The sequence below is a fragment of the Salmo trutta genome, chromosome 20 (assembly GCF_901001165.1).
Source record: "Salmo trutta chromosome 20, fSalTru1.1, whole genome shotgun sequence".
Lineage (NCBI taxonomy): Eukaryota > Metazoa > Chordata > Actinopteri > Salmoniformes > Salmonidae > Salmo > Salmo trutta.
Genome location: NC_042976.1, coordinates 34,227,389 through 34,252,279, shown reverse-complemented (window position 1 = coordinate 34,252,279; position 24,891 = coordinate 34,227,389). Strand labels below are relative to the sequence as shown.

The 24,891-nt window shown below is 40.5% G+C and overlaps 1 protein-coding gene across 4 annotated transcripts in view; it reads left to right on the top strand.

Annotated features, from left to right (window-relative positions):
* The first annotated feature begins 419 nt into the window (after positions 1–419).
* Positions 420–24,891, top strand: part of LOC115155937 (tissue factor pathway inhibitor) — a 37,391-nt gene continuing 12,919 nt past the window's right edge. For all 4 annotated transcript variants that reach the window (XM_029703037.1, XM_029703039.1, XM_029703038.1 and 1 more), the window contains exon 1: positions 420–576. In XM_029703037.1, coding sequence (XP_029558897.1) covers positions 489–576 — 88 coding nt within the window. In that variant the 5' untranslated portion in view covers positions 420–488. The remainder of the gene's footprint in view (positions 577–24,891) is intronic.

The window sequence follows — 24,891 nt, the reverse complement described above, 5'->3', positions numbered from 1 at the left end:
TGATATTTCATTTTCAACTAAAATTGATATTTAATGACGTGATGGAAATGCCATTTGTGTATGGCTGTCTGGGAAAATTGACAAAAATATATACATTCCTGAATAGTACGATCGCAGCCATTATCAGATATAGTTTCTAGACAAATCAAAGACAAGTACAATACTGGTAAAATGGTGTTTGAATAAGTTTTAATTTCTGAAAGCTAGCCCGGCCAAAGTGCCCGAAGTTGCATAATCACCCAGGAGTGAATAACAACAGTGATGATAATAATACCAGAAATATAGTCATATTTTAATTTAGAAAATATGACTATGAACAGTTTTAAGAATTTGTGTTCAGCTCACTATTAAGGAGAATAAATATAGCCAATAGTCTATTATCAACCGGAAGTGCATGGGTAAACCGCTACAACCATCAGTCTCTTGAAGAAAAGTTCATTAAGTTTTCACACCACAACTTTACTGTAGTCTACTCTCCGAACGCTGACATGGCTGCAATGAATAGCTGGTTGATTTCATGCATTGTTTTAGTTCATTCCGCTTATTTGGGATCTTGTGAATCGGACACTGAAATAGGTAAGATACGCATTTTTACTTATTGATTCATCATTTTCTCCATTGTGTGCCCATACAACGATCTACAGTTGTTTAGTTGCTTCAAGGTATGTTCTACAACATTTCTCCCGAATAGACTTCATGTGTCAAGAAGCCCGTGCGTAATTTGGATTTCGCAAATTCAATATCACCTGATGGCACGTGATATCCCCACAATTGATAAACAGAAAACGGAGTTATGCTACAGTCACGTTTCAGTTCGGTTATGTTGTTGCAAATCATGTACCTTCATCATTGTTAATACTTAATCATAAGGGTTATTGTGTTTGTGCACAGATGTGCATGTCGTACAATCGCATTGGCGGCGCGTGAGTTTGATGTTTGGGGAAGCTAATTTTCACAATAGAAATGCACCTTTAATAAAGCGTTCCTTGTATCGCATTTGCAGACTTGTCTAAAATAGCATACTATTCCTAATCTGATGAGTACTGTAGATTAGATAGTTAATTATAATTTTGGCTAATAATATATTTCAATCACTTGAAAACATGGCTGAGCGCGTAGACTTTGGGCCTAGGCTAGATAAATGTATTCTTTCTATGCACGGGTAAAATGTTGCCTTTTATAAACACGTTTCATACAATTCTGCTACACTTTCAATGAGACAAAAATGACATTTTAGCCTACTCTGCTGACACTGACAATCAGATTGATAAAAATTATCTGATCCATATAATAGGCCCACGAGAAGGGGAGACACAAATACAATATGATGTTCACCTAAACTGGAGGAGGAAATTATTCTCTGAAAACAAACTCAAGTGGCACTGACCCAACAATGATAAAGAGTGAATATGTGCACTCACCAGGAATATGGCTGATGCTTTCTGCTGATGCCAATAACATAGGCTATATTGGTCACTCAAGTAAATTGAGCATTTTTATAACTAAAAGACAGATTATTGTCTTGTCTTTCCAGCATAAGCCATTTTCTTTCCAAACTACACTGTAAAAATGTACAGTAATTTCAGTAAATTACTGTCAGCACAGTAGACTGTAGGTTACTGTAACTGTACAATAAAATACTGACAGCGCAGAAACCAGTAAATTATTGTAGATATACAGTGAGGGGGAAAAAGTATTTGATCCCCTGCTGATTTTGTACGTTTGCCCACTGACAAAGAAATGATCAGTCTATAATTTTAATGGTAGGTTTATTTGAACAGTGAGAGACAGAATAACAACAAAAAAATCCAGAAAACCGCATGTCAAAAATGTTATAAATTGATTAGCATTTTAATGACGGAAATAAGTACACTGCTCAAAAAAATAAAGGGAACACTAAAATAACACATCCTAGATCTGAATGAATTAAATTATCTTATTAAATACTTTTCTTTACATAGTTGAATGTGCTGACAACAAAATTACACAAAAATAATCAATGTAAATCCAATTTATCAACCCATGGAGGTCTGGATTTGGAGTCACACTCAAAATTAAAGTGGAAAACCACACTACAGGCTGATCCAACTTTGATGTAATGTCCTTAAAACAAGTCAAAATGAGGCTCAGTAGTGTGTGTGGCCTCCATGTGCCTGTATGACCTCCCTACAACGCCTGGGCATGCTCCTGATGAGGTGGCGGATGGTCTCCTGAGGGATCTCCTCCCAGACCTGGACTAAAGCATCCGCCAACTCCTGGACAGTCTGTGGTGCAACGTGGCATTGGTGGATGGAGCGAGACATGATGTCCCAGATGTGCTCAGTTGGATTCAGGTCTGGGGAACGGGCGGGCCAGTCCATAGCATCAATGCCTTCCTCTTGCAGGAACTGCTGACACACTCCAGCCACATGAGGTCTAGCATTGTCTTGCATTAGGAGGAACCCAGGGCCAACCGCACCAGCATATGGTCTCACAAGGGGTCTGAGGATCTCATCTTGGTACCTAATGGCAGTCAGGCTACCTCTGGCGAGCACATGGAGGGCTGTGCGGCCCCCCAAAGAAATGCCACCCCACACCATGACTGACCCACCGCCAAACCGGTCATGCTGGAGGATGTTGCAGGCAGCAGAACGTCTCTCCACGGCATCTCCAGACTCTGTCACATGTGCTCAGTGTGAACCTGCTTTCATCTGTGAAGAGCACAGGGCACCAGTGGCGAATTTGCCAATCTTGGTGTTCTCTGGCAAATGCCAAACGTCCTGCACGGTGTTGGGCTGTAAGCACAACCCCCACCTGTGGACGTCGGGCCCTCATACCACCCTCATGGAGTCTGTTTCTGACCGTTTGAGCAGACACATGCACATTTGTAGCCTGCTGGAGGTCATTTTGCAGGGCTCTGGCAGTGCTCCTCCTGCTCCTCCTTGCACAAAGGCGGAGGTAGCGGTCCTGCTGCTGGGTTGTTGCCCTCCTACGGCCTCTTCCACGTCTCCTGATGTACTGGCCTGTCTCCTGGTAGCGCCTCCATGCTCTGGACACTACGCTGACAGACACAGCAAACCTTCTTGCCACAGCTCCCATTGATGTGCCATCCTGGATGAGCTGCACTACCTGAGCCACTTGTGTGGGTTGTAGACTCCGTCTCATGCTACTACTAGAGTGAAAGCACCGCCAGCATTCAAAAGTGACCAAAACATCAGCCAGGAAGCATAGGAACTGTGGTCCCCTCCTGCAGAACCACTCCTTTATTGGGGGTGTCTTGCTAATTGCCTATAATTTCCACCTGTTGTCTGTTCCATTTGCACAACAGCATGTGAAATCTATTGTCAATCAGTGTTGCTTCCTAAGTGGACAGTTTGATTTCACAGAAGTGTGATTGACTTGGAGTTACATTGTGTTGTTTAAGTGTTCCCTTTATTTTTTTTGAGCAGTGTATTTGACCTCCTCTCAATCAGAAAGATTTCTGGCTCCCAGGTGTCTTTTATACAAGTAACGAGCTGAGATTAGGAGCACACTCTTAAAGGGAGTGCTCCTAATCTCAGTTTGTTACCTGTATAAAAGACACCTGTCCACAGAAGCAATCAATCAGATTCCAAACTCTCCACCATGGCCAAGACCAAAGAGCTCTCCAAGGATGTCAGGGACAAGATTATAGACCTACACAAGGCTGGAATGGGCTACAAGACCATCGCCAAACAGCTTGGTGAGAAGGTGACAACAGTTGGTGCGATTATTCGCAAATGGAAGAAACACAAAAGAACTGTCAATCTTCCTCAGACTGGGGCTCCATGCAAGATCACACCTTGTGGAGTTGCAATGATCATGAGAACGGTGAGGAATCAGCCCAGAACTACACGGGAGGATCTTGTCAATGATCTCAAGGCAGCTGGGATCATAGTCACCAAGAAAACAATTGGTAACACACTATGCCGTGACGGACTGAAATCCTGCAGCGCCCGCAAGGTCCCCCTGCTCAAGAAAGCACATATACATGCCCGTCTGAAGTTTGCCAATGAACATCTGAATGATTCAGAGGACAACTGGGTGAAAGTGTTGTGGTCAGATGAGACCAAAATGGAGCTCTTTGGCATCAACTCAACTCGCCGTGTTTAGAGGTGGACTAATTTACCCTTCCTGATTCATTAGACCTACACTACGAGCAGCTGCAGACAATTATCACCTAGGTAAAAATCAGATTTTCAAAATTGTGGACGCTACTGTATATTTATAATGATATCAAATACAACCAACAAGCAAAGCTTACTGACAAATTACATCATGGTTTGCATTTTCAACACCGCAATCTGCACATTTTGGTTGCTGGAATTATATTTTGGACGAACGTGCGCAGGTAGCCTACTGGAGAGTAACCTAATCAGCTTAAAAAATTGTGACTGGTTGTGTTTATGCCACACATAAAAGGTAATACATTTTAAAAGTGAAATTACAAATATTTAGGCTATTGTAGCATTATGGGTTCTAGGTGCTCAAGAATTAGCCGCTCGGATCGGAGAGGAGGCAGAGCGTGCGTTAAGCTTTCTTGAATAACTGGGCCTGCTGGGAACATATTTGGTCCACAGGCGGCCGGTGACACCTTAATTGGGCAGTTTGGGCTAATAGTAATGGCTGGAACGGAGTCAATGTAATGGTATCGAACACATCAAATACATATTTTCCATGTGTTTGATACCATTCATTTCACTCCAACTCAGCCGTTATTATGAGCTGTCCTCCCCTCAGCGGCCTCCTGTCATGTGGCCACATTATTAGGACGACTTGGGAGAATGATGATCCGCAACAGACAGTGCATCTCAGTATCAGCAATTAAAATACAGCGACGCTGGCCTGCTACTATGTCTTTCCATACCTTGTAAACTGTCAAGAGTAGACATACAACTGATCCAAATTTAATTAAATATTCAAATCACAGGGCTTTGTTGCTGTTATTCTAATTACATTTTTCACTGCATTGAAGTAGAATTTTGTACTCATTTGAAAACAATAATGCAATTATTTTTTGCAATGTGGTGTTGGAGGCTTGTCTAGGTAGAATACTTGTATTGTCCCTAAACAACATCAATAGGGAAGTTTTTTTTGAGCTGCATGTCTCATGTCTTCACTGTTCTTTCATTCGCAAAGGCATACCATGGCCTCTCCGCTTATATTGAACATTGGTGTAGCTTTGGATGATTTTATGTGTGGTATAATTGCTAGTTAGCATATTTCAGATCTGGAAAAACGATCCACCCACCACTATTTCCATTATGAATGGTGGCTAAAGGGCTGTATAGACAGACTGGTAGTCTATATTGACCTGACTGGTATAGTTAGCATGCGGAAAAGCGTTGTGCATAAGCAGATAAGGAGATTTGTCTAGGATGGAAGAAATTATACAGTAAAACCTGCAAAATGATGAATGTAAACCTGGGAAAAAACACACTACTCTCCCTTGTGACCAATAAAAAAAAAAAAACACAACCCTCGCCAACGCAAAAAATACATACATAAGAGTTAGACAACCCTCAACTATTTTGGACCACCTGCCTCCAAAATGAGGGGGAGGGTCATTCAAAACTCTGCAGCTCAAGAGACGTGTTAAAAAGTTGTACGTCTTTGATGCATTTTTGTTGTTTGCATTGCTTTGTGTATCACCAAATTTGTTTGAGATGATTTTACTGTAACACTGCTCACTGCATCCAAGTTTCTTGACATAGGCATTTCAAAGAGCTGTCAGTCAAGGCAAGTTCATGAATATAAGCTCCCACTCAGCCTGTCTTTTCAAACTTCCTGATAGTTAGCAATGAAACCAAAATAACTCAAATTTTTAGAATTTCTATCCTCCAAAAATATGATGGGTGGTATTTTAGTCACTGAAAAGGCTATTTTACATGGGAATGAGAGACTAGTTCAGGACCTTTAACTTAACACTGTTCCAGTGTCTATACAAGTCCACATTTTCAATATTCATTTAACACTCTGTGTTGATTTAACACTGGAAAATGTGTTGTGTTCATTGAGCCCCTATAAGATTGGTCTTTAACAAGTTTGCCTGTTTGCATGCTTACCTTTTTATGGCACCTCACATTGTACAAGTTTGATAATACATTTGTTATGATTTACACAAACGCACACATACAACAATTATTTGGCCTGTATATCACAACCATGACCTTAGAATATACAATATGCTTGACTGCTAATAAGCAGTGTTTGCTTTCTGCACTCTGCAAAAAGTGTTTGCTTATAGAAGAATGTTGTAATTTGCTAATTGCATATCATTTCGGTGAATTTGAGGAAAAACAGTCATAGAGTAGCGTACCCTTTTATAAATTCAACGGTAGTACCAACAGTGAAATGGATCCACACTCTTAAAGGGATAGTGCGTTATTTTGGCAATTAAGCCTTTAATCTACTTACCCACAGGGGCAGCAGGTAGCCTAGTGGTTAGAGTGTTGGACTAGTAACGAAAAGGTTGCAAGATCGAATCCCTGAGCTGAAAAGGTAAACATCTGTCGTTCTGCCCCTGAACAAGGCAGTTAAATTGCTGTTATTGAAAATAAGAATTTGTTCTTAACTGACTTGCCTAGTTAAATAGAGATAAAATAAAAACAGTCAGAGGAACTCATTGAAACTACCTACCTTCTTTTATACTGGACACAACGACATAAGAATGATCTCCATGAGTTCATCTCACTCTGGGTAAGTAGACAAAATCTTGCACAATCCCTTTAAGGCCCCTTCAATTGTCTGGTGCGGGCGAAAAGCATAAACAATCTCACTCTCATTAATTTGTGGGGAAATTTAATTAGCTGTTCACTCAGTGTTTGATGTGGTTCGTTATGCTAAAACCCCAGGCCATATGCAAAGGGGAATTGCATAGCAGTTTGGCTTCAGTAACGTCTACTGTAACTCTGTTGTAGTGTATTGTTATGAGGTAGGCTACTGTAGCTAGAGCACATATTTTTACAGGAGATCTGTAAAAGAGCAACGTTTTTTGGGGGTTCTATCAGTGAAAATGTTAGGATTTCAACACTTAGTCAGTGTTCGGCCCCAATTTTGTATTTTTAATGGGACAGCGTCCATTTTAATTGAGCATAAATCTCACCTGCAGGCAATTTAATCTGCAGCATGCTTCTTGGGTTTGTTTTGTCAGTAAGCCATCTAGTAAAGTTTTCAGACCTGCTTAACTACACTCTTGGAAAAAAAAGTTCCAAAAGGGCTCTTTTGCAGAGAGATAGGGTTCTACCAAGAACCATTTTGATGTGAAGAACCCTTTTTGGGAGACAAGGGTTCTTTGTAAGGCAAAGGGTTCTACTTAGAACCTTCAACATCCTAAACTTTTTGGGAAGAAAGGGATATTTGATGATTCTTTGGAAGGCAAGAAGGATTCTACATAGGACCATATACAGTTGAAGTCAGAAGTTTACATACACTTAGGTTGGAGTCATTAAAACTCGTTTTTCAACCACTCCACAAATTTCTTGTTAACAAACTATAGTTTTGGCAAGTCAGTTAGGACATCTACTTTGTGCATGACACAAGTAATTTTTCCAACAATTATTTACAGACAGATTATTTCACTTATAATTCAGTATCACAATTCCAGTGGGTCAGAAGTTTACATACACTAAGTTGACTGTGCCTTTAAACAGCTTGGAAAATTCCAGAAAATGTCATGGCTTTAGAAGCTTCTGATGGGCTAATTGACATAATTTGAGTCAATTGGAGGTGTACCTGTGGATGTATTTCAAGGCCTACCTTCTAAACTCAGTGCCTCTTTGCTTGACATTATGGGAAAACCAAAAGAAAACAGCCAAGACCTCAGAGAAAAAATTGGTTCATCCTTGGGAGCAATTTCCAAACGACTGAAGGTACTACGTTAATCTGTACAAACAATAGTACGCAAGTATAAACACCATAGGACCACGCAGCTGTCATACCGCTCACGAAGAAGATGCGTTCTGTCTCCTAGAGATGAACGTACTTTGGTGCAAATCAATCCCAGAACAACAGCAAAGGACCTTGTGATGATGCTGGAGGAAACAGGTACAAAATTATCTATATCCACAGTAAAACGAGTCCTATCTCGACATAACCTGAAAGGCTGCTCAGCAAGGAAGAAGCCACTGCTCCAAAACTGCCATAAAAAAGCCAGACTACGTTTTGCAACTGCACATGGGGACAAAGATCATACTTTTTGGAGAAATGTCCTCTGGTCTGATGAAACAATAATAGAACTGTTTGGCCATAATGACCATTGTTATGTTTGGAGGGAAAAGGGGAGGCTTGCAAGCCGAAGAACAGTATCCCAACTGTGAAGCATGGGGATGGCAGCATCATGTTGTGGGGTTGCTTTGCTGCAGGAGGGACTGGTGCACTTCATAAAATAGATGGCATCATGAGGATCAAAAATGATGTGGATATATTGAAGCAACATCTCAAGATATCAGTCAGGAAGTTTAAGCTTGGTCGCAAATGGGTCTTCCAAATGGACAATGACCCCAAGCATACTTCCAAAGTTGTGGCAAAATGGCTTAAGGACAACAAAGTCATGGTATTGAAGTGGCCATCACAAAGCCCTGATCTCAATCCTATAGAAAATATGTGGGCAGAACTGAAAAAGCGTGTGCTAGCAAGGAGGCCTACAAACCTGACTCAGTTACACCAGCACTGTTAGGTGAATTTTGGCCCAATCCTCCTAACTTTTTGTGGGAAGCTTGTGGAAGGCTACCCAAAACATTTGACCCAAGTTAAACAATTTTAAAGGCAATGCTACCAAATACTAATTGAGTGTATATAAACTTCTGACCGACTGGGAATGTGATGAAAGAAATAAAAGCTGAAATAAATTATTCTCTCTAATATTATTCTGATGTTTCACATTCTTAAAAAGTGGTGACCGAAGACATGGAATTTTTACTAGGATTAAATGTCAGGAATTGTGAAAAACTGGGTTTAAATGTATTTGCCTAAGGTGTATGTAAACTTCTGACTTCAACTGTATAATATTTCCCAGTATGCTCTTTTGCAGGGAGATTTTCAGAATGGTTTGTTTTACTGTAAGTGTTTTTGCATGTACATTGATTGATTGATTAATTTTATGCTACAGAAAGATAAATAACATACTTTTTTTTATTTTTTTTATTTTACTAATACAATCTGGTAGTAATTTGATATATTGGACCCGTTACTGAGATGGTTGTTTAGATGAGTGAGGTAGTTTCAGTATTCAATATTTCTTACCATTGCAGTCATTTTGAATGCAAGTTGCAGCTGAGAAACAAGTACATTTTTTGGATATTCTAACTGGCTGAATTCCAATGGGAATTACACATCACTTTGCAAGCCAGCGTAATGTGATTTGCAGGCCTGATGTGGCCTGTAAACCAGGAGTTTCCTAACACCACTGTGTTAGGGTGTAACTAGGCCCTCAAAGAAAAGCCTTATGAAATATGTATTGTCATGAATAATTCAATGCAAAGGCTAATAAGGCTGGTGGAACTGTTCATAGACGGTTCTAGGAAGAACCTTTTAGATGATAAAATGGTTCTTAGTAGTAATCTACAGAGGGTTCTACCCAACACAAAAAAAGAGTTCCCCTAAGGGACAAACTGAAGAACCCTGTATGGTTCTACTGAGCACCTTTTTTTTTCTAAGAGTGTACAGCAATCAATATTCTGGCCTACTGTCGATTGTAAATTGTACTTGTCTTCTCTGCCAGGCAGCTATGAAGGCAGCATATCTGCATCCTTCGTATACACACAATATGAACTGATCCAAACAGGGTTGTTATTGTCATGAATGTTTTACTAAAGCTGTTTTCAAGAATAGATTGGTGTTCGTAATGGCACATTGAAATATTAATGCAGCGGAACTTGGAGCTTGTCTGTTTGTGCATGTGGTTATATCATGAAATCTGTTGACTTGGCTCAGTACATTGAACATTGAGGTAATTTTCCTCCTTGTATACATGAGACTGTTTCAGTACCCTCCTACATGATGAAAAAAAAGACGTACTGTTGCATTCGCATTCTTGCAATTAGTAAAAAAAATAATAATCCCCTGCACATGTTCTGGCCATTTATAAGCATTCATAAAACAATTTCAAACTGGAATGAGATGGTTATTGACAAAAGGTGTCATGGTCATGATGAGTATATTATATTGCGGTGGATTCATTTTGTGGTGAATAATTTCAACGGTTTAAGTAATATGCTTTTGCAACCAGAATGATACAAATTGAGAAGAAATCAGAATAGTAAACCTGTAGAGTGCAAGAAGGGTCTAGGTCTTAAACACCAGCTCTGGTACTATACGGAAAGTGAAAACATTTTACAGTTAAATCAATTGCACAACAGATACCATACAGTGCATTCGGAAAGTATTCAGACCCCTTGACTTTATCCACATTTTGTTACGACCTTATTCTAAAATTGATTAAATAAATGTTTTTCCTCAATCTACACACAATACCACATAATGACAAAGCAAAAACAGGTTTTCGTCTTTTTTTTGCAAGTGTGTGTGTGTGTGTGTGTGTGTATATAATGAAATACCTTATTTACATAAGTATCAGACCCTTTGCTATGAGACTCAAAACTGAGCTCAGGTGCATCTTGTTTCCGTTGTTCATTCTTGATGTTTCTGCAACTTTTTTGGAGTCCACATGGTAAATTCAGTTGATTGGATATGATTTGGAAAGGCACACACCCGTCTATATAAGGTCCCACAGTTGACAGTGCATGTCAGAGCAAAAACCAAGCAATGAGGTTGAAGGAATTGTCATTACACCTCCGAGACAGGATTGTATCGAGGCACAGATCTGTGTAAGCGTACCAAAAAATTTCTACAGTATTGAAGGTCCTCAAAAACACAGTGGGCTCCATCATTCTTAAATGGAAGAAGTTTGGAACCATTCTTCCTAGAGCTAGCTGCACAACCAAACTAGGCAATTGGGGGAGAAGGGCCTTGGTCAGGGAGGTGACCAAGAACCCAATGGTCACTTTGAAAGACCTCCAGCATTCCTCTGTGGATATGGGAGAACCTTCCAGAAGGACAACCATCTCTGCAGCATTCCACCAATCAGGCTTTTATGGTAGTGGCCAGACGGAAGTCACGCCTCAGTAAAAGGCACATGACAGTCCGCTTGGAGTTTGCCAAAGGCACCTAAAGACTCTCAGACCATGAGAAACAAGATTCTCTGGTCTGATGAAACCAAGATTGAACTCTTTGGCCTGAATGCCAAGTGTCACGTCTGGAGGAAACCTGGCACCATCCTTATGGTGAAGCATGGTAGTGGCAGCATCATGCTGTGGGGATGTTTTTCAGCGACGGGGACTGGGAGACTAGTCAGGATCGAGGGAAAGATGAATGGAGTAAAGTACAGAGCGATCCTTGAGGAAAATGTGCTCCAGTGCGGTCAGGACCTCAGACTGGGGGCGAAGGTTCACCTTCCAACAGGACAACAACCCTAAGCACACAGCCAGGACTACACAGGAGTGGAATGTCCTTGAGTGGCCCAGCCAGAGCCCAGACATAAACCCGATGGAACATCTCTGGAGAGACCTGAAAATAGCTGTGCAGAGACGCTCCCAATCGAACCTGAAAGAGCTTGAGAGGATCTGCAGAAAAGAATGGGAGAAATTCCCCAAATAAAGGTGTGCCAGGCTTCCAGCATCATACCCAAGAAGACTCGAGGGTGTAATCACTGCCAAAGGTGCTTCAACAAAGTACTGAGTAGAGGGTCTGAATATTTAAGTAAATGTGATTTCCAATTTTTTTTTACTCTTATTTCTATTTTATATATATATATATATATATATCACATTTACTTAAATATATATAAATTGGCAAACATTTCTAAAAAACAGTTTTTGCTCTGTCATTATGGGGTATTGTGTGTAGATTGGGGGGGGGGGGGGGGGGGGGGCAATATAATCCATGTTAGAATAAGGCTGTAATGGAACAAAATGTGGAAAAAGTCAAGGGGTCTGAATACTTTCCGAATGCTCTGTAAATATGATTTTGCTTGATCTATATTGGTCAAGTATCCCATCTATACTGAACATTAATGTCCACCAGAGCTGTTCCCAGAGAATTGAATGTTCATTTCTCTACCATAAACTGCCTCCAACGATGTTTTAGAGAATTTGGCAGTACGTCCAACCGGCCTCACAATCACAGACCACGTGTAACCACGCCAGCCCTCCACATCCGGCTTCTTCACCTGAAGGATCGTCTGTTACCAGCCACTTGGATAGCTGATGAAACTAGAATAAACTTAGTACGGTCGGCATTTGATAGAATATCTAACAATCTCCTGAGAGAATTTGTTAATAATAGCCACAGCGATCTATATCCCCCCCTCAAGCCGATACCACGACGGCCCTCAAAGAACTTCACTGGACTTTATGCAAACTGGAAACCACATATCCTGAGGCTGCATTTAATGTAGCTGGTGATTTTAACAAAGCAAATTTGAGGAAAAGGCTCCCGAAATTCTATCAACATTGATTGTTGTACTCGTGCTGCATTTCCTCTGGTCTGGTGGACTCACTAATCACAAATGCATCTTTTGTAAATAATGTCTGAATGTTGGAGTGTGCCCCTGGCTATCTATACTTTTTAAAAACAATAAAATGGTGCCGTCTGATTTGAACATTTTATAAGGAATTTGAAATTATGCTCAAGTATATTTTAGCAATTACATTTAATTTTGATACTTAAGTATATTTTAAACCAAATACTTTTAGACTTTTACTCAAGTAGTATTTTACTGGGTGACTTACATTTTTACTTGTAACTTTCTATTAAGGAACTGTATCTATGACTAACAGGTGCATATCTGTATTCCCAGTCATGTGAAATCCATAGATTAGGGCCTAATGAATTAATTTAAATTGACAGATTTCCTTATGTGAACTGTAACTCAGTAAAGTCTTTGAAATTGTTGCATGTTGCGTTTATATTTTTGTTATTTACTTTCACTTTCCGTCACTTCCTATTCCCCCAGCCAGAGTAAAAAAAGAGAAATAGCCAGTGTAAAACATTGTCATACATATTCAGCTTTATCTTCATCAGAGCGACAAAGATACTCAGCAAGACTTTTCCGTCGCTGCAGGAAAAGATATGTCTTCTCTTGGGAGTCAGTTCAGTTGCACATATAAAGGTCTGTTTCTCCACTTCCAGACAGGCTCTGCACTGCACAGGGATGAAGTGACAAACAGTGGAGTATGTGAGAAAATGACTGTGCACTTTTGCTTGACACAGCGTTGAAATGACAAATGTACAGTACAGGCTGGAGCATCAGCCACAGGTTAATCCCTACGTCCTGTCCACTGTCACTTGGAGAAATTGGTGTGCTTCAATTTACGATGCTATACCTAGAGTAGGACTGGGCAGTATGCCGTATTTTACTATATAGCGGTATTGATGCACGGACCGGTTTGGGTTTTGACTTTACCTTCTATACCAGTATTTGAATGTTTGGTTTGTTAAAATGTGATATGCCGTGTGCAACATCCATTTTTATAGTTTACACTTCTACTTGAGTCCTCCCTCTTCGCGCGCTCTCTATGCCACTTTCCTCACAGACCTTGCCCCGCCCCTTATCACTCAAAGAGCGCATTTGTTGTTGCTTGACCACGAGACCATGTTCCGTCTGCATGGTCATTGCAGCACATGCAACAATGTCGATGACAACGACGTTTCCACTTTGCTATAAATATTATACTATTATTATACTATTTATGTTTCTTACATCTGCAAACAGGTAGATTGTCTTTTCTTAGCAAGTTGTAGGTAAATCGTGTTAGCCACTAATACTAATTGCTAGTTAAATGGCTAGCTAGGTAGCTAATACATCTACAGAGTCAGAGCAAACATAGCTAGCTAATAAAGCCTGATACCAGTGCTGTTGTAGGCCTAAATCATTGTTTGTGCAACAGTATCTAAGTCAAAGAGGAATTGGCGAAGCATGAATATGTTGGCTACACAGGCTGCATTCCAAACACAAAAGACACTCCCTCTCCCCGAAGGTGAAGTGGACACTTCTGATGACGTATCATGTCGTATGATGAGTTGACACTTGCAGGGCGAGGGAAGAATTAATACATTTTAAATGGCCCGCCGTTGTCCGGAAATGTGTCAGTCGTTCATCCCACGGTTGTGTTTTCAGTCATCCTGGAACCACCGGTAGCTGTTGCACGCTTTATATAAGCTAGTCAATAATGATTTCATTTCATATATTGGCTAGAAGACAACGCATCCGCAGATGTCGAATGCTAGCCGTCTGACGATATCAGGTAAATCAAAAATTACAATGTATAAGTGGGATGTCATGGGAAGTTGTATGCCCTAGCTAATGTTTCCTAAAGCTAAACAAACAAAAGCATCCTTACTTTTACTATACCTGTTAGTACCGTCATGTGCATTAGTAGCAACATTTCAAAATTATTTACATTAGTTTTTACTTGTATGTTCTTAGTGGATGTACAATCATTGCGAATTGAATTATGGGGTGTATCATGCCCTGGAGTGAACAGAATTGTAGCTTACATTGCCAACTTCCCTTACTTTGCTAATTGTTTGGACCGACGGCAAAGATGGTCACGAGGATTCCCCCAAGGGCATAAGTAAGTTGTTTGAAACGCAGCCATGAGGAAACATTTAATGTAGTCAAAGATTATAGGGTCCCCTAGGAAACACTGACCATCACTTTGGTTCCTACCCTGTCACAATAACTCCTCCCTGGCATTTTAATTCGTTGTCATGTCAAACAACACTGTATTCAAAGACTCCACTATTATTTTTATTCTAACTGTAGAATTAGAATAACAATTATATTTCTGTGATTCCATCATTTCACCCAAATGTTTTGATCTAAATCGCAAGTCAAATCGCAATTGCAACAATTGTTTAAAAATAAGGCCTTGTCATTTTTTTGCAGCCCGACGTGGAAATGATCTCAAATGAGTGCAGGAAATGCACATTGATGGAAGTGCAGGAAATTATTTATTGTTGAATTGAACAGTATAAAACAATCAGACTGGATAAAGACCTATTGGAATCACTTAGAGTGTATGTGTAGCCACCCTAGGGTCACGCACTATCATAAAGCAAATTTAAAACATCAAATACTGTAAAACACTGTCAAAACTTTGAAAAATACCATAATATGGTATTTTGGCCATATCACCCAGCCTTAATCTGGAGAAGCAATGCCTACTCCTGGCCCATTCCTTCCATCAGCTCCTTACTAACTAGCTATCAGGCCATCCCTCACCTGCAATACAAAGTTGGTCAAGCAAAAAAAAAAGGTTATATCTCATAAGGGCTTCCAATACTTTCCAGTATGTGATTTAATAGCTTATAATATTCAATGCTGTCTTTCAAAATATTTAAGACATGGGTTTGTGTGTATTTTAGGAGTTAAACATTAATATCAATAGGATGCACCTTGGGAAAACTGAACAAAGGGCCAAATGACACTTTTTATAGCAGTTGCCAGGAGTAACAGACTGTATGGTGTCACTAAGAGCTTTGTGTTCAGCCATCTAATGCCCCCATGTGTCATTCCTCTTCCTATGAGTCAGTTCAGGCTGGTGCATGTCTGAGTTGATACGGATATATTTTTACTTGTACTGAAACTTTTGGGGGGAGTGTATGTAGGCCATTTGAGTCTGTTAGAGCTGATCAGGATTTCACTGAGCATCTGTTAGCGGATAGGATTATGTTCTTCCTGGCTGACTTAGAAAATGATTCAGTGCTGAAGTCGAATGCTTTTTAGGGATGTGTGTCAGGAATCCATTGTATTTACATGATACTGGCTCCACGAGAGATGTGGCATGAGTTACTGGAAGACTTGGAAACAAAACCCTGATGAAAAGAGCAATGACCAAGCTGCTTTTAAGACGTGTATGTTTTCCTAGATCTACCTGATCTTCCACTGCACATTAGTGACCAGTTTACATACTGCCCTCAAGCCTTTTCCAATACACATACACTTTTTAAAAATAAATAATTTTGACATTCATGACAATTACTTGCCTAATTAGGCCTATGGATTTTTGGCAACATCTTCACATTTTTCTGTAGTTAAAATGTCACCCTGTATAGAATAACAAGCCACACTGTGAGAAGTTAACTCTCATGAAAACAGCAGATCCAGGTCAAGTGTTCTTCTGATGCAGGGATAGAGAGAGAGAGATCTGTTCAGACACATGCCTTTTAGGTATCTATGATACAATCAGCCTGACATTCTGATAAGTGTATAGCCTACAATATGTTTGAGATAAAAGATCTGAACTCTCACGTCACATGGTAGGGAAAGTCATAAGATGTTGTGCAATGATATACTAAGTGCTCATGCAGAACAACTGATATCAGAGAGTGTACAAAAGGTGTGGAAAATAGGCCTGGTTGAACTAAGTCGGAACTTGCCTTTCACAAGAGATCTGAACAGAGTGAGCAATACGGACTATTAGTTGTTCCTTATAATGGGGTGGGAGTGGTAGAGGTCCAATGATGTACTCTGCGTTAGGGCAAAGGTAAGGAATTGTTAAAGGCCCAATGCAGCTGTTTGATCTCATAATGAAATAATTTCTGGGTAACAATTAAGTACCTTACTCTGACGGTCAAAAAGGAACAAAAATAGCTTCATAGCAATTTCTCAATAAAACATTTTTCTAGGACTGTCTGGGAGTTGTCTGAGTGGGGAGGAGAACTGCAAATTAGTTCTTTTTGACAGAGAGGTTTTGAACTAATATAACGCTTGGTGACGTCACCAGGCAGGCCAAAAATCCATCCTACCAAAACAGACTGAAATTTCAGGCAGTCTTTTCAAACATCTCTTACACCAAAAGGGCATTATCGTAACTTACTTTGGCCAAGAGACACGAGCAATGGAAATTAGACCGGTGGAAATCTGTCCTTTGGTCTGGTTCCAACCGCTGTTTCTTTGTGAGATGCAGAATAGGTGAATGGATGATCTCCGTGAAGAGATCATCTGGCTCCCACCGTGAAGCATGGAGGAGGAGGTGTAGGGTCCTTTGCTGGTGACACTGTCTGGGATTTATTTAGAATTCAAGGCACACTTAACCAGCATGGCTACCACAGCATTCTCCAGTGATACGCCATCCCATCTGGTTTGCACCTAGTGGGACTATCATTTGTTTTTCAACAGGACAATGACCCAACACACCTCCAGGCTGTGTAAGGGCTATTTGACCAAGAAGTAGAGTCTGCTGCATCATCTACTGCATCAGATGACCTGGCTGCCACAATCACCCGACCTCAACCCATTTGAGATCGTTTGGGATGACTTGGACCGCAGAGTGAAGGAAAAGCAACCAGCAAGTGCTCAGCATATGTGGGAACTCCTTCAAGACGGTTGGAAAAGCATTCCAGGTGGAGCTGATTGAGAGAATGCCAAGAGTGTGCAAAGCTTCAAGGCAAAGGGTGGCTACTTTGAAGAATCTAAAATATTAAAAAAATTTTGATTTGTTTAACACTTTTTTTTGGTTGCTTCATGATTCCATATGTGTTATTTCATAGTTTTCTTTTCTTCACTATTATTCTACAATGTAGAAAATAGTAAAAATAAAGAAAAACCCTTGAATAGGTAGGTGTGTCCAAACCTTTATGTATATATAACACACAGGAAAAGCAGGTTTTTGACTGCTCTGGGCCTTTAAAGGATTTGCATTAAGAGGAGCTCTTTGAGATCAACATTTATGTTAGTGACTTGGCATAGTCAACCTTTAGTTTCAGACTGTTTCATAGGTCGTATAACTTTTTTTTTCTTCATCCCTCTCTCCCTTTAGTAACAATGGAAGGCCTGGCCACTTGATAGTGGCTCTGATTTTAAAGCTTCTCTCCTGATACCAGAACACATTTGGAACCTACACCTTTAGCCCTTCTGGTCATACTTACTGCTCTTTTGTGTCCCTCATTGCATTTGTCTCTCCACCATTGCCCCAGTAGTCTAAATGTGTTGATGAAGGAAACCATAGTCACAGAGAAGACATTGACATCTATTGCTAGATTGTCTAGTTATTGGAGAAAAGTCTAAATGGAAAAAACATATTGTAGGTCATGATGAGGGCTTTCTGTTTCTTCAAAACAAAAGGAATCTGAATCTACCCTGAAAAAATACACTTTTCACCTGCTTAAGCATATCTTTCAATATTTAGCAACTGAAAGGGATGAGTAGGGGGTGAGGAATGTGCAGGGAAAGGGCATGCTATATTGTCATATTGGATTCTGCTAATCACCTCTGTGGGGACCTCGGTAACAGTAATTACACTGACATTGTGATGGAGCGCAGAGGTACTTTTAAAAGTGTGTGTGTGTGTGTGTGTGTGTGTGTGTTTGCCTGCCATATTTTTAATATGGGAGCACCAAGCAAGAAAAGGATGGAAGTACTTTAAATAACAACACCATATTCCAAAACTGGAATTGTCATTATCTGCCATTATGTGGTCCTGCAGGTCTCTGAGTCTGCAGTTATTTGCAATGACCATATTTACAATGTGGGTCTCCGGCTCTGGGGTGAACAGTCAACCTCTTTCACCAGGTACTGGTTTTCTTGCAGTTCTGTAAAAACATTTGAATGGTTTTAGTGATAGATCCTTCTCATTATGAAAGTACAGTACATATTACTGTACCAGTAAGACTACAACACTTATAGTTACTTACCGGTTCTCATTTCATAACATCCAGATGATACCTGCAACAGTATAGCAGCTCAGATTTGGTTGAAACAGTTGCCCAGCCTCCCTCATGCTCATCCCATGGTTGTCAAAATGGTCAACCACAGTCACTCTGATTTCATCAGTTATTGTGTTCCTGACTCCCCTACCTCTTCCCCATCCTCTCCTTCTCCCCCTTCCTACCTCACCTCTTTCTTCTCCTCCTCTTCCTCTTACTTCTTCACTTCCTTGTCCTCCTCTAGTTCTCACCCCTCTTACTCTCTGTCCACTATTGGCCTCCATTGTTGTCCAAACCAAATGTTTACCTGTTGCCTATTTATAGTGCTCTAGCTCTGATTTTGTAAGTGAACTCATTGTCTAAAAGTGTTTTCACATGTGTCAATGTGGAAAGGCAATTGGCGAAATAGTGTAGCAATGTAGAGACCAATGTTTACAGTTTTGCTAGAAGTGTGTAATTAAATTGCAAACTGAGTGTAAAGCAGTGAGTTGTGTTTACAGTTTTGCAAAAAGTGTGTTATTTAACATTGGAACATTGCTGTGGGGACTTGCTTCCATTCAGCCTCGAGCATTAGTTTTGAGAGGGTGCATATATTTGTTCAAGACGGCTATCAATCGAAAAAGTAGAGCCAAGTCTTTGCAATCACAAAACATCTCCTCACATAAACCCTCAGCATTTAACGCTTGAGTCCGGATTGGCAGATTTAGCAAATGCACGCGCCCACAAAAGTTTGTTGAGGGTGAGAGAGAGGCATCCGCACGAGCTCAGCCATCCACACAAAGAGACGCGTGCCATTATTATTTTCACGCTGTGAGAAATTTTACAACATGACGTCACAATCACAACACAATCAGAACGATTGGGAACTATTTCACACTGGGAAGGTTTTTACATGACACAGGCCAGTCAATTTCTTCCACACCGATCTCGACAAACCATTTCTGAATGGACCTCGCTTTGTGCAGGGGGTATTGTCATGCTGAAACAGGAAAGGACCATCCCCAAACTGTTGCCACAAAATTGGAAGCACAGAGTCGTCTAGAATGTCATTGTATGCTGTAGCGTTAAGATTTCCCTTCACTGGAACTAAGGGGCCAAGCCCGAAACATGAAAAACAGCCCCAGACCATTAATCCTCCTCCACCAAACTTTACAGTTGGCACTATGCATTCGGGCATCTGCCAAACACGGATTCGTCCATCAGACTTCCAGATGGCGAAGTGTGATTAATCACTCCAGAGAACGCGTTTCCACTGCTCTAGAGTCAAATGGCGACGAACTTTACCCCACTCCAGCCGACGCTTGGCATTGCGCTTGGTGGTCTTAGGCTTGTGTGCGGCTGCTCTGCCAAAGAAACCCATTTCATGAAGCTCCCGACGAACAGTTATTGTGCTGACGTTGCTTCCAGAGGCAGTTTGGAACTCGGTAGTGAGTGTTGCAACTGGGAACAGACGATTTTTACACGCTACACGATTCAGTACTCGGCAGTCCCGGTCTGTGTACTTGTGTGGCCTACCACTTCGCGGCTGTTACACCTAGACGTTTCCACTTCACAATAACAGCACTTACAGTTGACCGGGGCAGCTCTAGCAGGACAGAAGTTTGACGAACTGACTTGTTGGAAAGGTGGTTTCCTATGACGTTGCCACATTGAAAGTCATTGAGCTCTTCAGTAAGGCCATTCTACTGCCAATGTTTGTCAATAGAGATCACATGGCTGTGTGCTCGATTTTATACACCTGTCAGCAACGGGTGTGGCTGAAATAGCCGAATCCACTAATTTGAAGGGGTATATACAGTTGAAGTCGGAAGTTTACATACACCTTAGCCAAATACATTTAAACTCAGTTTTTCACAATTCCTGACATTTAATCCAAGTAAAAATTCCCTGTCTTCGGTCAGTTAGGATCACCACTTTATTTTAAGAATGTGAAATGTCAGAATAATAGTAGAGAGAGTGATTGATTTATTTCAGCTTTTATTTCTTTCATCACATTCCCAGTCGGTCAGAAGTTTACATACACTCAATTAGTATTTGGTAGCATTGCCTTTAAATTGTTTAACTTGGGTCAAACATTTTGGGTAAGCTTCCCACAATAAGTTGGGTGAATTTTGACCCATTCCTCCTGACAGAGCTGCTGTAATTGAGTCAGGTTTGTAGGCCTCCTTGCTCGCACACGCTTTTTCAGTTCTGCCCACAAATTTTCTATGGGATTGAGGTCAGGGCTTTGTGATGGCCACTCCAATACCTTGACTTTGTTGTCCTTAAGCCATTTTGCCACAACTTTGAAAGTATGCTTGGGGTCATTGTCCATTTGGAAGACCCATTTGCGCCCAGCTTAAACTTCCTGGCTGATGTCTTGAGATGTTGCTTCAATATATCCACATAATTTTTGATCCTCATGATGCCATCTATTTTGAAGTGCAGCAGTCCGTCCTGCAGCAAAGCATCCCCACAACATGATGCTGCCACCCCCGTGCTTCACGGTTGGAATGGTGTTCTTTGGCTTGCAAGCCTCCCCCTTTTTCTTCCAAACATAACGATGGTCATTATAGCCGAATAGTTCTATTTTTGTTTCATCAAACCAAAGGACATTTCTCCAAAAAGTACGATCTTTGTCCCAGTGTGCAGTTGCAAACCGTAGTCTGGCTTTTTTTATGGCGGTTTTGGAGCAGTGGCTTCTTCCTTGCTGAGCGGCCTTTCAGGTTATGACGATATAGGACTCGTTTTACTGTGGATATAGATACTTTTGTACCTGTTTCATCCAGCATCTTCACAAGGTCCTTTGCTGTTGTTCTGGGATTGATTTACACTTTTCGCACCAAAGTAAGTTAATCTCTAGGAGACAGAACCCGTCACCTTCCTAAGCGGTCCCATGGTATTTATACTTGTGTGCTATTGTTTGTACAGATTAACGTGGTACCTTCAGGCATTTGGAAATTGCTCCAAACGATGAACCAGACTTGTGGATGTCTACAATTGTTTTTCTAAGGTCTTGGCTGATTTCTTTTGATTTTCCCATGATGTCAAGCAAAGAGGCAGGGAGTTTGAAATACATCCACAGGTACATCTCCATTTGACTCAAATGATGTCAATTAGCCTATCGGAAGCTTCTAAAGCCATGACATAACTTTCTGGAATTTTCCAAGCTGTTTAAAGGCACAGTCAACTTAGTGTATGTGAACTTTTGACTCACTGGAATTGTGATACAGTGAATTATAAGTGAAATAATATGTCTGTAAACAGTTGTTGGAAAAATTACTTGTCTCATGCACAAAGTAGATGTCCTAACCAACTTGCCAAAACTATAGTTTGTTAACAAGAAATTTGTGGAGTTGTTGAAAAATGAGTTTTAGTGACTCCAACATAAGTGTATGTAAACTTCCGACATCAACTGTATATTGAATGGGGATTCCCTTTTTTCTCATTTGTGTTGTTTGAATGTTGATAGCCTGCATTGCAGAAAATAAGTACATATTGATCTTACCATTTAATCAAGAGCGCATTTACATTGTGGATCGGTCTAAGGGTGCCATCAGACAGCTCTTTCTGGGTTCCTATCTATTCCATTGGTTCTACAGTATAATCACATCCCCTTCAAGGATGGACTCGTTGGTAGGCAGAAAACATTTACGCATGGATACTGGATAGTGAATTGTGTCTTTGAAACTCTCTATTTCAGGTGCATCTGACTTGTTTGCTTTGTACTTCAGATATCTCGGTCCAACATCAGCACTATAACCTCATAGTTACCTCAAGTATACATTGGTTTACTTTAGAGACAGTCGCTGCACTTTTGGCTTGTTCTTTTTCTTCAGGTATCGCTTGTACACTTGTTTCAGCTTCTTGAAAATGTTGCTTGTTGTAAACTCAGGCTAAATAGCTGTGTATATTTAGCACCTTTTTTCTTGAGTTCTTAATTTCAAAGGGGTTAATGTGTAGTAATAAAGAGGGTTTAAATAATTTAAGGGATATCCTTTGATGTGCTAGCAGAGCCAATCGCTGAAAAGACTGTTACAATGTAGAGGTCCCACGATAGTCCCTCGCAGACTCACTTGGCAGACGGGAGACCTTTTTAACAAACAAACACAAACAAGTACAAAGAGGTGATTACTCTGCTGATCGCACAAGGTCTCCTGTGTGCATACAGTATACGAGCTTTGTGTTCTCTTGTTTTGTGAAAACACAACTATAATCACCATGAAACCAATAAGGATTTTCCCCATACACATATTCCAATTAAATAGTGTTGTGAAAAGAAAGTGGTCAATTATATGTATACAGTATAAATAATAAGTATGCTAACTATACCAAGCTTAAAGGTGCTACACATAGGGTATTTCTGCATTGTAATTTAAAAAAAGTTTAATAATTGTACCATAAATCATTGTGAAATATATTTTCAATAACAATAAATAGCATTTTTACAGCATCAAACAGCTGTAAAAACAATGTTTTGTTATTGAAAATATATTTCACAGCGATTTAGATGCTACCATGATTCCCTACACTATTCAGGCTAGGTTGTGCACTTTCTGCAAACAATGTGTCCATTCTGACAATGAGAACAGTAAAAGACTGTAACAATAATATATTGAATGCATTAACAGAAATTATGGTTACCAAATAAACATTGTAGATTAGAAATTATGGGAATTAACGGTAAAGGTACTACTGGTGATACTGCTGTGCCATCGTCACGGCCTCTGCAATGGATTAGTACACTGAGACAGGCATCAATTAAGATGTGCCATAAAAACTTCTTTTTTTTTACATGCAACTGCTCGAGTAAAAAAATACTTGGTCGACCAAACACTCGACCAGTCGACTAAATGGGGTCAGCCCTAGCCCATACAAATGCATTGAACAACAAATAGCCTCCTCCCCTTTAATATCTGAGAGATATTAAAAACGTCAGGAAACATTTTTAGATTTTTTTTCATGTATTTAACCCTTTATTTTTGTCTCTAAACAGTCTCCATATATACTGTACTTCCATAAATTTTTTTCAACTGGTACCCGGGCACCTTCAGTCGCCTATGGGCGTCTGTTTTCTATCCAAATCTACTAATAATATGCATATCCTACCTTCTGAGTCTGAGTAGGAGGCAGTTTAATTTGGGCACGTTTTTCATCCGAACGTAAAAATACTGCCCCCTATCCTTAACAGGTTTTATCATTTTCAGGTGATATGTATTTGTGTAATGAGGGAGGGTGTGGCGAAAGTGAATAACACCTTATTTCAAGGTGTGCATAATTATTAGGCAGCCTCATTACCTCAGGTAAAATGGGCCAAAAAATAAATTTAACTGACACTGAAAAGCCAAAAATGTAAAATGCCTTTCAGACGGATGCGACACTCTTTAAATAGCTAAACTATTGAGGTGTGACCACCGGACATTCAAACATTTTGTTGCGAATAGTCAACTGGGGCGCAAAAAAAACGCATGGGGAAGAAAAGACGCAAATTAACTGCAAAAGACTTGCGAAGAATTAAATGTCAAACTTCCAGGAACCCATTATCCTCCAGTTCCACCGTATTCCAGAACTGCAACCTACCTGGAGTGTTCAGAAATACAAGGTGTCAAGTGCTCAGAGACATGGCCAAGGTCAAGAAGACCGAAACAAGACCACCACTGAATAAGATTCACAAGTTGAAGCGTCAAGATTGGGCAAAGAAATACCTGAAGACAGATTTTTCAAAGGTTTTATGGACAGATGAAATGAAAGTGACTCTTGATAGACCAAATGGATGGGCCCGTGGCTGGATCAATAATGGACACAGGGCACCACTTTGAGTCAGGTGCCAGCAAGGTGAAGGAGGGGTACTGGTATGGGCTGCTATCATTGAGGATGAGGTAGTTGGACCTTTTCGGGTTGAAGATGGACTGAAACTCAACTCCCAAACCTACTGCCAGTTTCTGGAAGATTCTTTCATCAAACAATGGTACAGGAAGAAGTCTTCAGCATTCTAGAAGGCCATGATTGTATCCGTGGAAGAGGTGGCAGATTGGAATGCCACGCCTGTGTTCTCATTAGCAGCAGGCTGGCGAGAGGGTATTTGTTAAGACAGCTGACCTGCTGTGGGCTGGCTGGGGCCTGAGCAATGTGGTGGGGTTCTGGAGTCTGCAGGTGTTGCTGGGCATAGAATCCTGCAGCAATTATTACTTGTCAGGCTGTTTGCTA